Consider the following 12,911-nt stretch of genomic DNA (forward strand, 5'->3'; position numbering starts at 1 on the left):
TGTTCCAGGCAGAAATATGGATGGAAATCAGGCTGGAAAGCATCACAACTTGTCACAGGCATTTATTTAGCCAGTCTGCCTGTGAACGTCGATTTCGTCACTATTCTTGCCCTGGACTAGCGCCGTAATCACAAAGTCACTAAACGCTTGTGCTTGATTGAGAAACACTGCATTCGGTGCAGAACGTAGTTTTCTTCCTGCTTTGAACAGTGACAATAAATTTGAGGGATGCATTTTCGCCCACAAAATTGTATTTAATTACAATTGTACTTGAAATACCCACGTTTTAGTATTTAAATACACACATCAAATACATTACCCAATTTGTAATTAAATATAAATGCAAAATACACAAAGTATTTGAAATACGTATTTCAAATACTTGTATTTGAAATACTGCCCATCCCTGATCCTGAACTTAGTCTGCCTTAACGGGTGACTTGAGTCACAGTTATAGATGAGCAATTTAGCCAGCGCGGTACAACCGCTAGCCTGGGGTCTTTAACGTGCATCACGCAGTAGTGATACACGACCGCACGCCGGTATACGATGCTCATCCAGATCGAAACGGGCAGGGGTGGTGAGGGATACAACCCAGGCATATATCCTCCTCTATATACTCACAAAGCCTGGCAGTTCGACGACGGAGCCATAGAGTGCCCGGTCGTAGATTTGGAGCGCGAGGATCTGGTAGCACAGAGCATTTCTCGGGGAACCATAGTATTCAGCGCACAGCTTTTGCGGCGGCGAGGACCCGAAACGTGATTTTCAAACCCGACGAGAAAAGAAGCCGTAGCGCGAAGAACGCGAGGCGCACGAGTGGAGATTCCATCGCTCGGGAGAAGTGAGGGTTTCGGCGTCTCGCCGCAACGGGGCGCCCGTCACGTGGCTCTCCTCTCATCCGTTGTCTGCCGCTCTACCTTTTCATTTTCGGCGGTCCCGTATCGTGGCGATCTGCCAGGCTTTGTCAGTATAGAGGAGGCTATGCCTGAGCACCAGGAGCTTCCGCTCCACGTGCTCCGAGCTGGTGTGTTCTAGCCCACTCGGCACATACTTCGCGTGCCACCAGATACGATACTGTACAGTTGACACACAGCGAGAAAATATACATACAGAGCACAAGCAAACTTCAGCAAAAACGCACACTACACCTTTTAGCGAGTCAACTCCCAAAGTGGTGCACAGAGTGGTGACAGGCAATTTGGTAGCAAAGATACGAATAAACACTCATCAAGAGGAGGGGTGAGCGAGAGAAGCAAAGAGCTCAAGCCGCCTAATAGGTCGTTTTGGAGCACCTTTTGGAGCAGCAAAAGCAACTTAATTTCGCACACTTCATTTGCATTCCTACCACTCCAACTATCATGTGTTAATATATATGTGTTGGCCAATCAAAATACATTGTTTTGTCTCCCTTTCACTTCTGTGGAATCTTCTGTTAGCATCAATTGCATGGCAGATTTGATTCCCTCAAAAGCCTCAAATGCAGAAGTAACCAGCTGTTTAGTTGCGTGTAGAAGCACCAGGCACAACAACGATATGCGGAGTGTGAAGACGGTATGAACTCTTGTGAAAGGACATTTAAGGTACAGAGTTAAAGGTATACCAAATTATATTTCACGGAAATAATGTGAGAACATAATAATATTGATCACTCATTGATATTTCACTGAAGTCTCAAAGGCTGTAATAAAATTTATTTTATTAATTCAGATAATAAAAACAAAGCTCTTGTCATTTGACTATTAATATCAATGACATTTTATGTGTAGAACTTTATGATAAGAAAAGTCGGCATGTAAGCAGTGAATAAGCCTTGGAAACAATCCATTCAAACTCATCAAGGCTATTCCCAAGTTTCCATCCTCTGCTTCAGCTAATTTAGTTTTAATTTATTCCGTTTGCTGTGCTATTGCACAGGTGAAACCTACGCAAAGCTGATAACTAAACAGGAGAGTTCACATGAAAATCTTATAGAGCCATCCACATAAATCTTCCCGCAAGACAAGTATCCTTGCTAAATCTCGAGTCCAAAAATAAAGAAAAAAAAATCGTTAGAATATTGCATTTATCCTCGATCTATCCTTCACCTTAGATATACTAGCCACAGACATATTCAAAACTTTTTACTGTAAAGAAGGGTTGTTACATCAACAATTCTTTGCAAAAGCTTTTTACAAAAGAAGCTTTGTAAAAACTTCTTTACAAAAACTTTTTTTTATGACAACGTTTTTTTGTGTGTGTGTGTGTGTGTTTTGCTCTGGAGGAGTGCTTTCTCCTTAGTACGTGGCTGCGCTGCGGCGAAGCAAGATAAGCAAAACCACGACGTCTGCTCTGCGGTTCCTGCTTCACTGCAGTGCACCGGACTGCGGTGAGAAGCGCACTCCCACGAAGCCACCTTCCTAACCCACCAGAACAGACCACAAACACGAGCAAAACTGTGTGACTTCCAGTACTGTATGTGTTCGATACAGAGATCAAACCGAGCGGTACATCACAAAAGGAGATAATCGAAAGTTCTGAAAATTCAGACAGGCCCACCATAACGATCCAGCCGTGTAGAGACGCCTCAGCTATTATATTTTCAGTATTATTAAAGGGGGTTATACAGTGCAGGATAAGCCAATTTCTTTAAACAATGTGGTATGATTAACACAACTCAGTTTGGGCTGTACAATATTGAAAACGAATTATATGCATTAGGACTTTTTCTAGATTGCAGAAAAGCATCCGACACTATAAAAACATGACATACTGTTAAAATAAACCTAAAATATATGAAATATGTGGTGGTGTAGCTCTGGCTTTGATAAAAAAAATACGTCGTCTCGAGCACATTGGAAATAAAATACAGCGTCCCACAAGGCTCTATTTTAGGACCCCTACTTTTTTCTTACTTTACATAAATAACATTACAGCAATTCCGAGATCTCTCAAGCTTATCATGTATGCGGATGATACGAAAATTTGTTTGCAGCGTCCTCTAAAGCATTGCTAGAATTGACGACAAATATCTTGCCGATATAGCTGCGTGGCACCAAGGAAATAAAATGCAATTAAACACTAAAAAAACTAAGTATATAATACTTCCCTCAATAAACAAAAGCGACAATACAAATATAGTTATATACATTTTAAAATTAAAATTATAGAAGGAATGAAAGAGCAGAAATTTCTGTGTGTCCGGTTTAACCAGAAGCTCAACGGGAATTCACCTGTTAATAAACTAGGCTCTGAGCTGTCCCAGGCAGTTGGATGTTTATATAAGATAAGAAACCTAATATCAACATGGCTAAAACAAATAACATATATTATTCTATTTTTTCTGCTAAACTATGTTATTGTATTTTAGTGTGGGGAATGACATCGTCCGCGAACTACTCATGTTGCAGAAAAAGAATGCTGCACTTATTTCAAAACTTCACACTGAACCGCTTTTTAAACAACACAGCATACTGATGGCTAATCAGATTTATAATTACAAGTTACTAGATACGATTCACAGCAAAAAAATATACAAAACGATACAAATACATGCAAAGTAACACAAAAGTATACTTTTAGACATATGCAAACACGACTCCCACAAACTCGAACAAATTATGGCAAACAAACAAAATAATACCTAGTCACTAAAATTCTTAATGACACCAGAGACCATGTTGATTTTAATGCCACATCTAGTAAATTTAAAAAAGAGCTAGGTCACTTATGGTGGGCAGTGGTAACATTTCATGACTTTTTTTTTATTCGTATAGAATTAAATTTCCTTGCATTATGCTCATTTGTAGAAAGTGTATCATCAATATAAACTTTATTGGGATTTTTTTATGTGGTTTGTAATATTGCAATGTACGGCCTTGTCTGTAAGATTATGCGCCGTCTGTAAGTGCTGCATTGGGGACAGAGACCTTTGTCAGGCTTTACGCCCTTAGTCTGTATTTCGGTTGCCACCGGAAAAATAAAGATCAATTCAATTCAAATTGTGTTTTAGTACAATGTTGGCACAAATTCATCACATTGTGGAAAAATGTAGCAGGATGTAGCAGGGTAAGGCTTTGGCGCAGTTTGGCACAAATGGCGCAGCAACCACATCACTCTGCCCGTGTCACGTGATGCCAAGACGGCAGTGTCCATGCGACAGAGGGCAAAAGGACACCGGTGACTAATCGAGCGGATTTTGATTTCCTCTCACTACAGTGCCTTTAAAATCTCAATTTGAAAAAAAAAAAAAGAAAAAGGTCATGACTTATCATTTCCACAGTCCGTCGAGACATCACAGTCTAACCAATATACTTGTACACTTTTTTTATAGCGGTAGCTTTATAAGGCCAACAGACATCAAGAGCCACATAAGCACGAAATGGTAGGTCAGTCCGTAACCACTAAACGACCTTGAAAGAAAGGGCAACTGGTGCCAGGGATTGAACCCTGGTCACTGGCATGGACGCCGAGCACGCTGCCGACTGAGCTGCGGTCCCAGCACGCAGGAACGGGAGGAACAAAAGCAGGTGGTGTGAGCAAGTGTGTGGAGTGGAAGGGGCAGAAAGGGAGCAAGGGTGGAGCAGGAATAGGCGGTGTAGAAAGAGTGCATGGAAGGAGGAGTGGAAAGGATAGAAAAGTGTTTCCCCTCTTTTGGTGACTTGGAAATTTCAGGGCAAAGGCCTCATATCCAGCTGGTGCTGAAGGGAAGCACGCGCAGCGTCGCAAAGAGACGATGGCATGACGTAATCTGTTTCAATACAAAACCCTACCCTTGGCTCCTCCTGATAAGAGCACCGCCCACCCCCAGCACTGAAAGACTAAGACATCATGCCCTAGGCACCCCCCAAAAACTAAAAGCACCACTCAGCTTATAAAGCTACTGCATTTAAACACATTTAGCAGAATGAGCAAACAAGCAGCCAATTTTTTAATGGTTATTGTACGGTAGAATCGCTACGTCAACATTCACACGGTTCCCTGCAGCACAGTATGCTTTCTTAGCCTGGGGCGTGAAAAAGCATTAGAAAATTCAGAGAACTTTGAGAAAAGGCCACTGCCGCAGAGGTGGCCCAGCTGCCAAGGTGACCTGATCTCGCATCTCGGTCTAGCTATGTCATGGCGTTCTGTCAATGACACACTCGTTCCGGCTGCGTGGCCCCCAGCATCGGGAATACTTGCATTCTAGATCAGAATGACTGTGACCTCTTTAAAGAGGCAGTGCAACCATTTTCAGACCTTTGCCAATTAACTGCGGGAATACATTTGTGTCACCTATAGAACGAAGAACAAAAACCATGTTTTCTTGCGCGCGCTAGTTTTTATTTTTAAAAATGAAACAAATCGAAGGTCGGAGTGCCCCTCAACTTTCACGCCGTTTTTCGAGCGACGTCTCTGGGAGATCACCTGCTTTCCTGTTGCATTCTGTCTTCAGAGACCCCAGCCACTCTCTCCACAATTGTCGACTTTTCAGGATTAGCATCGCCGAAATTTGCGGTGAGTGATCGACACAAAAGACGGTTTGCCACGGGGCTGACAGAGACTGTAGCAGCGGAGGGAGACGGGTTTCCTTGACTTGCGTGTGTCATCATAGTTCCCGTAACCGCCAAAGCGACTGCAGATGGGCAAATGATTAGTCTTTTCCTTTGCGGTTATGCAGCAGAATAGCAGGTTTTCGGGGCAAGATGGCATGTTTATTGTCACTTGCGCCTAGATATACAATATATATAAAAAACAAATTGCAAATTCTTTCAACATTAAAATCGTAGCACTATTCCTTTTATCGCTGTGGCATCTTTAATGAGAGCATAAAACACTTTCGGCCTATGTCGGTATCCAAGAAAGGGTTGCGCTGCATGATCTCGTTCTCGAATAGAGCTTTTTCCTACAAAATGGGGCTGCTATGAAGTGAAGCAAGATACACATGATCGGACTACGTATAGAGCTTACTACAGTCAAACCCGATTATAACGAACTTGGATATAGCGAATTATTCTCTATATTGAACACGCAAAACTGTCTGATCGATATCCATGTGAAATATATCTCGCATAGCGAACCGCACATTGGGTATATCAAACTCCCAGCGCTCGCAAATACTAGAAAAACAAAGCAGCTCCCAGCACCTGCGGAGTCTGGCTTCCTAGCAATGCAGAACCGGTCCGCCCACTGCTCGCCTCGCACAAATGAGCGAGGAGAAAAGAAAAAGGGAGCCCATTTCCTTCAACCTTGGGCAGCGAGCGAACGGTTGCAAACGAAGTCGACCATTTGTGCGCGACTCCGCATACACTACACTTCGCGACGCGGCCGTAATGCCATCTGTCGGAGCTTCGGAGAATGCTAAACATTATCGGGGAGTGCCGCAGTCTTGCTGGTCTTGCCATCCTTCTCACATTCGGGGCCTATCGCTTGTTGTTGCGCAAGCACGCGTTACATGTTGTTTTTGAAGGTCTACGGTTGCCGATCGATTTTTCGGACAGATCCGATTATTCGGACGTTTTCACCGAACCGTCACTCACCCCATTGAGTAAATGTATAACATTGAGCATAATTTCCGACGCCATAAAGCTTATTGCTCGATATTTCAAACATAATTTCCGTGATTTCCTCAATTTACAGCCACAAAACAGTTGCCGCGAGCTTAGTCATTGCCATTTTGGTTGTTTTGATTTTCCCCTGTTGTCTCGATACCACGTCCTACGCAATAGACAAGCTGGGTTAAGGCTTCAGTCAAATTTTCCGGTTCCGCCATAGCCAACATGGCCGCCGTCTGCCCATCCTTATGGTTCTTCCAGTTCTTCTCATGGTCCACGTTTTTTGGGTGCAACCGAGAGAAGAGAGGCTCTTTGCCGTTCTTGTTGCCTTTGACCTCAAAGGTTTTTTGCCAATAGGCTTAATATTGAAGCGAGCTTGGTGGACTAAACCTTGCCTCCAAATAGTGCCAAATGGTGCCAACTTCAACTTTGCTGTTTGTCCCAAAGAAGGCGCGGACAAAGCGCAGCACCATGTTCAAACGGATAAACAAACAAGTGAAAAGTGAACAATAGAAAGTGGAAGTTGCACAAGAACTTAAAGTTGACATCAAGCAAGTGGAAAGTGGCCAATACGCAGCGGAATATGAGCAGAAATTCAATATGTTTAGATGAAATTAATTTTTCGGACAATTTCGGGGTCCCCTTCGAGTCCAAAAAATCGGTCGGCAACTGTATATCATTCGTCATGTCGAGCACGGCGAGAAAAAATTGGACGTGGCTGCAACCTTCCAAATTGCCAGAAGCACGTTGAGCACGATCCTAAAGAACAAGTCGATCATCCAGAGCCAAGCCCGCGAACGGCCGAACACCGACAGCAAATGTGTCTGGAAACCGGCCTTTGACCAAGTGGAGAAGGCTCTCTATCAATGGTTCCTGGACATTCCTGCGCGGAACCTACTCACCCATGGTCCGATAATGCAGAGGAAGGCAAGAGATTTCGCTTTCGTCCTGAAGGTTGAAGCTTCATCAGAGGACCTGGGTAGCTGCAACGGTGTAAGGACCACAACTCGATTGTGGGAAAAGTCGTGGCTGGTGACAAGTGGGCAGTCGATACAGAAGGCGTCATGAAGTGGGCAAGTGACAACTGGCCTGCCATCGTGGAAAAATATGAGCCACGTGACATTTATAACACGGATGAGACTGCTTTATTTTGGCAGCCGCTTCCAAGCAGGACCTTGGCACTCCGAAATAAGATTTGCCATGGCAAAAAGCTGAACAAGGCTTGCGTCACAATCCTTTTGACGAACAACATGGACGGATCATCTAAACTGCGGCCGCTGGTCATTGGCAAGTTCGAGTCACCGATATGTTTGCGAGGGTGCGCCCCCCTACCCGTGACGTACACCTTTAATGGGAAGGAGTGGATGACCAAGGTATTTTTCGAGAAGTAGCTCCGCGACTCGGACGATGAATCAACAACAAGCGGGCGCAAAGTTTGCTTACTCCTCGATAATTGTTGAGTTCACCACCGCAACGTATCGCTTAAGAATGTCAAGCTGTGTTTCCTGCCGCCCATCTCAACGGCAGTGCCCCAACCACTAAACCAGGGTATCGTCTGTGCTTTCAAACATGGGTACTGAAAGCGTCTAGTGGAGCAACTTCTCGTCAAGCTGCGCATCGGCAGAAAGTTGAAGACAGACTTGTCCGCAGTCCAGATGCTGAGCTGCGCCTGGAGTGATGTCACGAGAGATACCATTAACAATTTCTTCCGGCACGCTGAACTAGGCCCGGAAAGCGGTGAAGCAGTGAGGACGGGTGCAAGAGGACGACAACGCAGGAGTACCCTAGCAAGAACTCGGTAGCCTCCCCGGTACGTTGCCCAAGGAAGTCAAGCTCGAAGATTTTTTGACGACTGACAACGACGTTGCTGAGGCAGCTGCTGCCATTGGTGACTGCGAGGAAGCAGAGGATTCTGAAGATGAAGGTCCACCTCGTCCAACGCTTCACGAGACACTTTCGGCGGTGGACGTGCTTCGTCGTTACTGCTCCGGCATCAAGGGAAGCAGACTGGAGTTTGTACAAGCGGTGTTGCGCATCGAGAACGCCATTCTTGTAGATGCTGCCAAGGCGAAAACCCTAGCTAAAATTACTGCCTACTGTGAATAGATCATTGTTCCCAATAAATGAATTTCTTGAACAGTACCTGGCACCGTGTTTTTTGCTGTCGGATGTCTAGAAACCAATGTATAACGAACATACTGTAGAGATTCGTTATAAGCGAATATCTCCATAACAAACTACTTGATATATCGAACTAGAGGTAGAATTTTATGCAGTTCGTTATAAACGGGTTTCACTATATGCAGTGTTTTTTGCAACTTTTCTATAAGGGGCAATAAAGGTTACCACATTTCACTGCTCCCAGCGCCTAATACTCGAAGGAAGAAGCCTGTTTATGTGATTTGTCTTTGTACGGTGCACAGTGTGCATAAACAGGCTACGCTTTGTCGACACAGCGCAAGGAGCACAAATCATACTTTGCACATTGTTCACTCCGTGGGTGTCGTTTCTCTGCAGTTCACCAATACCCAGGAAGAAACAAACTCAATGAATCTAACAAATTTATCCAAACAAACATAAAACACTGAGAAATCTTGAAACATTTCCCACCAGAAATGTAAATGTTCAATTTTTAACCGCGGATGAAAAAAAAAATTTTCTATTTTGCAAGAACTTATTATTTACGACGGCCCAGCCCGCAGCAGACCTCACTTATCAATTTGATTGTTGAAACAGAGAAACCGACTTTGTGTCAAAAATTCCTCACATTTTGGCAAATTGGAGCAGCACGCATTTTGGCACGCTTTATCACAGCAATGATACTACTGCCCTTTAAAGACACTAACACACCACAAATTTTTTAAAATATTTTGCCAGGTGATTTAGTATGGTGTCAGAAGACTACTACACAGTCAATATTTTGTGACGAAGTCATCTATTTTTAATAAAATAAAAGAAAACGCAACTGCTCGAAACCAAAACATGTGTATGGAGACTCAGAGGGGAGAGTTGCCGGAAGTCATGTGGCTATCGCTCCTTACTTAATTTACGTTCGTTCCTCCGCTTCTCGGGCGAGTGAAGCAGACAACGACAACGAGGATGTTGCTTAAACTGTTTGTCGCGCTACTGTTTTACACATATCTCCCTTCCCCTCGCTGTTCCGTGCTTGAAGATTGATTAACCGGTACCGCAAACTACAGTTCCGAAGTAGGGGTCCCACGTCTGTTGAAAAGTTGGTCCAGAATGGCGCATACATCTAACTTCCCATGATCTGTGTAACCATTCCTTTCAATCGACGTATTTGCAGCTTTTTGGAAGCCACAATAAATGGGGTTCATATTTTTTCCTACGTTTAATATTGAATGTGCGTCTTGGATGACCGACGCCTTCGAACATATTTGGTACCCATCAGTTTGAATGGCATGCGACTGTGGAAACAAGAGTGAGCGCACCTGAAACTGACCAATTCTCATCTGGCTCTTTTCAGGCGGAGAAAAAGAACTATTTCGAGCCGCAAATTGCAATTTGGGTTGTTGGGCTCTTATAGGTCACGATTAAATAAAAACCTTGGCGAGCATGAATATCCCGTCAGCGTCCCTTTAAGCTTGAGTCTCGTATCTTGGAGACGGTCTACGGTTGTAATCGTCGAACGCACCCATCCGTGCGCTTTGCCGAACTCCGACACGACGGTTGTGTCGAATTATTCAATGGCGACGCCCGTGCCTGTCTGGTTGCCGGCCGCGCAAAACATAGTTCCATAACTTGGCAAAACCGAACGTTCTGACCTCTGATGTACCGACGTGCCGACTGGCCCACTGGGAATCGGCCAAGTTATGGCGAGACAAAGTACAGCAACCAACCAAGGTGCCTCTCGTTCACTGCCCCGGAGTCGCCAAAAGGAGCCAGCCGTAACACCCATTCCTCGTTAAATCAAAGAAGAAAGCACTCACAAAGTTTCTGCGCCGTTGCTTCCTCCCGACACCGTCGACGTCCTCGGTCGCCGAAGAGCTCTCGGCGTCCTCCTCCTTGGCGGCGGTGTCCGTGCTCTCCTTGGCCGACGAGTCGTACGGGTCCAAGCCGTCGTGCTGCTCCGAGGCCACCGACGGATCTTTCTTGCGCGCCAGCTTGCGCTGCGTCTCGGCGCGGTCTGCCAGGTAGAAGGAGTTGACGTCTGGGTGCTTCTCGCGGATGCTGTCCAGGCACTTGAGGCAGATCGTCTGGCCGGGCCTCAGCACAGGGTTGCCGCGGCAGGCCAGGGCAAAGCGCCGCGGGACCAGCCACAGGGACCTGTGCGTTCCACGGCGTCTCTTGGGTCAACCCCTCCCGGAAAAGTCGTAACGCCAAACGGCCTCCCTACCTCCGTTGCACCTCCTCCTCTCAACCGGTTCATACAATTGTCTCTACTCCCGATCATGTTCTCGCAATCTCTTACAATGAGAGAACACGCCGGCGCCGTCTCATGGTGGCCCTAGCATTTCACCGAAGCGAAGGTTTTACAGTATTTACAGGATCAAAAGCGTCTACGAGGAACGGTCTATAACATTGTCAGAAGTTTTTCGAGCGAACCAAGTAAGAATTGAAAAATTAGAAAATTAGGGAAATCGCGAGGGTTTCACAGTTACTAGATGGATGGTGCCAGTATGTTCATTCGTTGCGAGAATTCACAAGAGTTTGTAATGCATCCGGTCGAAAGCAGTCGCAAATCAGCCTTTATATTGTAGGTCCCTCGAGGATGTCTCCACAATGCCTCGCAAGACGAGCGAACGGACTGCAGAGCTAAACATAAGTGGCAACACACCGAGCACGAACGCGCACAGGTGCCAACGAGATGACAGAGCAGAAAGAGCCACGTTTGACTGGGAACATTCTGCTATGACGGAAGGTAATGCCAACAAAGGAGAAGCCGACGAAAGAGCGGCTCCCTGCTACAACAGCGGTGGTCAAACTGCTGCTCGCAAGCCACGTGCAGCTCTTCGCTGTCCAAGTGCGACGTGCAACTCTCTGGTTGTTAATACCCCTCCACATTATCAGAAGTAGATAAAAGTGTACAGCTTGCGTTTTGGCATCCTTATACTGTGTGGCTCGCTGGCCAAAAACTTGCGTCAATGTTTGGGTCTGCCTACTGCCGGGAGGCACTCTTTTCAACCGAGTAGGCGGTAAGATTGGAATGGCGTGCGACCCCAACGGATATAATCGAGCCGCTTAAGACCTCTTTGACGTCATTCGAGCCGGACTTCGGGTCGCTCACGAATAAGGACACTCTATAAAGGAACATGAATCACCCTATGAATGAAATTCGCCGTGGTCACCCACTGAGATGAAAAGCAAAACTGTTCCATGCCCCCTTTTTTGCTGCAGCTTTTTACTTAAAATGGTTCTTTTTCATAGCTTCCTGCACATGTCAGTCTTTGGTTTGTATCATATGGTCCCCCGAAACTCGGCCAAATCGTCTGCATGCCGGTCAAGCGGGGAGCCCTTGCCAGGAGCTTGAATATGGCCCGCTAGATGTCGGCGGCCCATGGGGCCCCGCAAAGACCTCTACTAGGCCTAATGCTCTTCTTCACCCTCTTCATCATTCCATTGTCATCATTCAGACGATTCATTTGCACTGTATCAGTTCATCATCATTAGAAGCGACGCCACAGGCCTTCGAGATATAACCGATCTGCCTTTCTGCGGCACCACGGCTCTCCTGAGCTAAAGTAAATATGTCGTATCGTATCACATCATACTTAATCGGCGTATTATAGCCTTCGCACAAAATGGGGGATGGGCGCTTGTCCGGTCATCAATTCTGCATATCAATGTACTGTGCTATTTTCTCAGATCTTACAAATTTGGGTATGGGCGCTTAATGTGGTATGGGCGGATGCACGGTATTCTACGGTACGTTTCGAAGTAATCCCATTCGAAGCTAAAACTTTGTCGTATTTCAAAGATAAGGAGGAACACAACTCCGCGAGCACTCTCTCATGAGCCATTCATGAATGGTGCTTAATTTTGCGGATGTACGTCGTAATATGCTCATATTTTTTATCACGGCCTCCCTTTTTTTTAAAAAGAAGTTGGAAAAACCAGCATCGTTTCGTTTGCGCACAAGCAGTCCAACAGCAGCCTTGTCACCGTATGGTCCCTTTTCAATTTGTTTCTGTAACTGTGATGGTTAGCCCCCTTTACATGTCCCCATGGTTGTAAAACTTACATGCACAGGCTGCATTCGTGTAAGTTTACTGCTTTTGTAAAAGCAATATGTAAAGCTAAAAAAACACTCGGAATGCGCCCAAAATTGAGCAGAAACAATTAATTGGTGTAAAATTATACCGCAATCAAGTTTTGAATGTGGTGGGAAAACTAATTGTATAATTGTACACCAATTCAATTTCCCCTCCTTAATTTATC

General features: G+C 45.2%; 2 protein-coding genes across 2 annotated transcripts in view; one reads left to right on the forward strand and one right to left on the reverse strand.

The window, feature by feature from the left end:
• LOC8034064 overlaps positions 1–12,911 on the reverse strand; it is a 103,371-nt gene that overhangs the window by 85,545 nt on the left and 4,915 nt on the right. The window contains exon 3 of the mRNA XM_040499133.1: positions 10,463–10,799. Within this exon, the coding sequence (XP_040355067.1) occupies positions 10,463–10,799 (337 nt within the window). The remainder of the gene's footprint in view (positions 1–10,462; positions 10,800–12,911) is intronic.
• LOC120836566 (AF4/FMR2 family member 1) overlaps positions 1–12,911 on the forward strand; it is a 228,382-nt gene that overhangs the window by 3,287 nt on the left and 212,184 nt on the right. The gene's annotated exons all lie outside the window — the stretch shown is intronic.

Source organism: Ixodes scapularis, unplaced genomic scaffold (genome assembly GCF_016920785.2).
Source record: "Ixodes scapularis isolate PalLabHiFi unplaced genomic scaffold, ASM1692078v2 PGA_scaffold11__112_contigs__length_91849675, whole genome shotgun sequence".
Taxonomy (NCBI): domain Eukaryota; kingdom Metazoa; phylum Arthropoda; class Arachnida; order Ixodida; family Ixodidae; genus Ixodes; species Ixodes scapularis.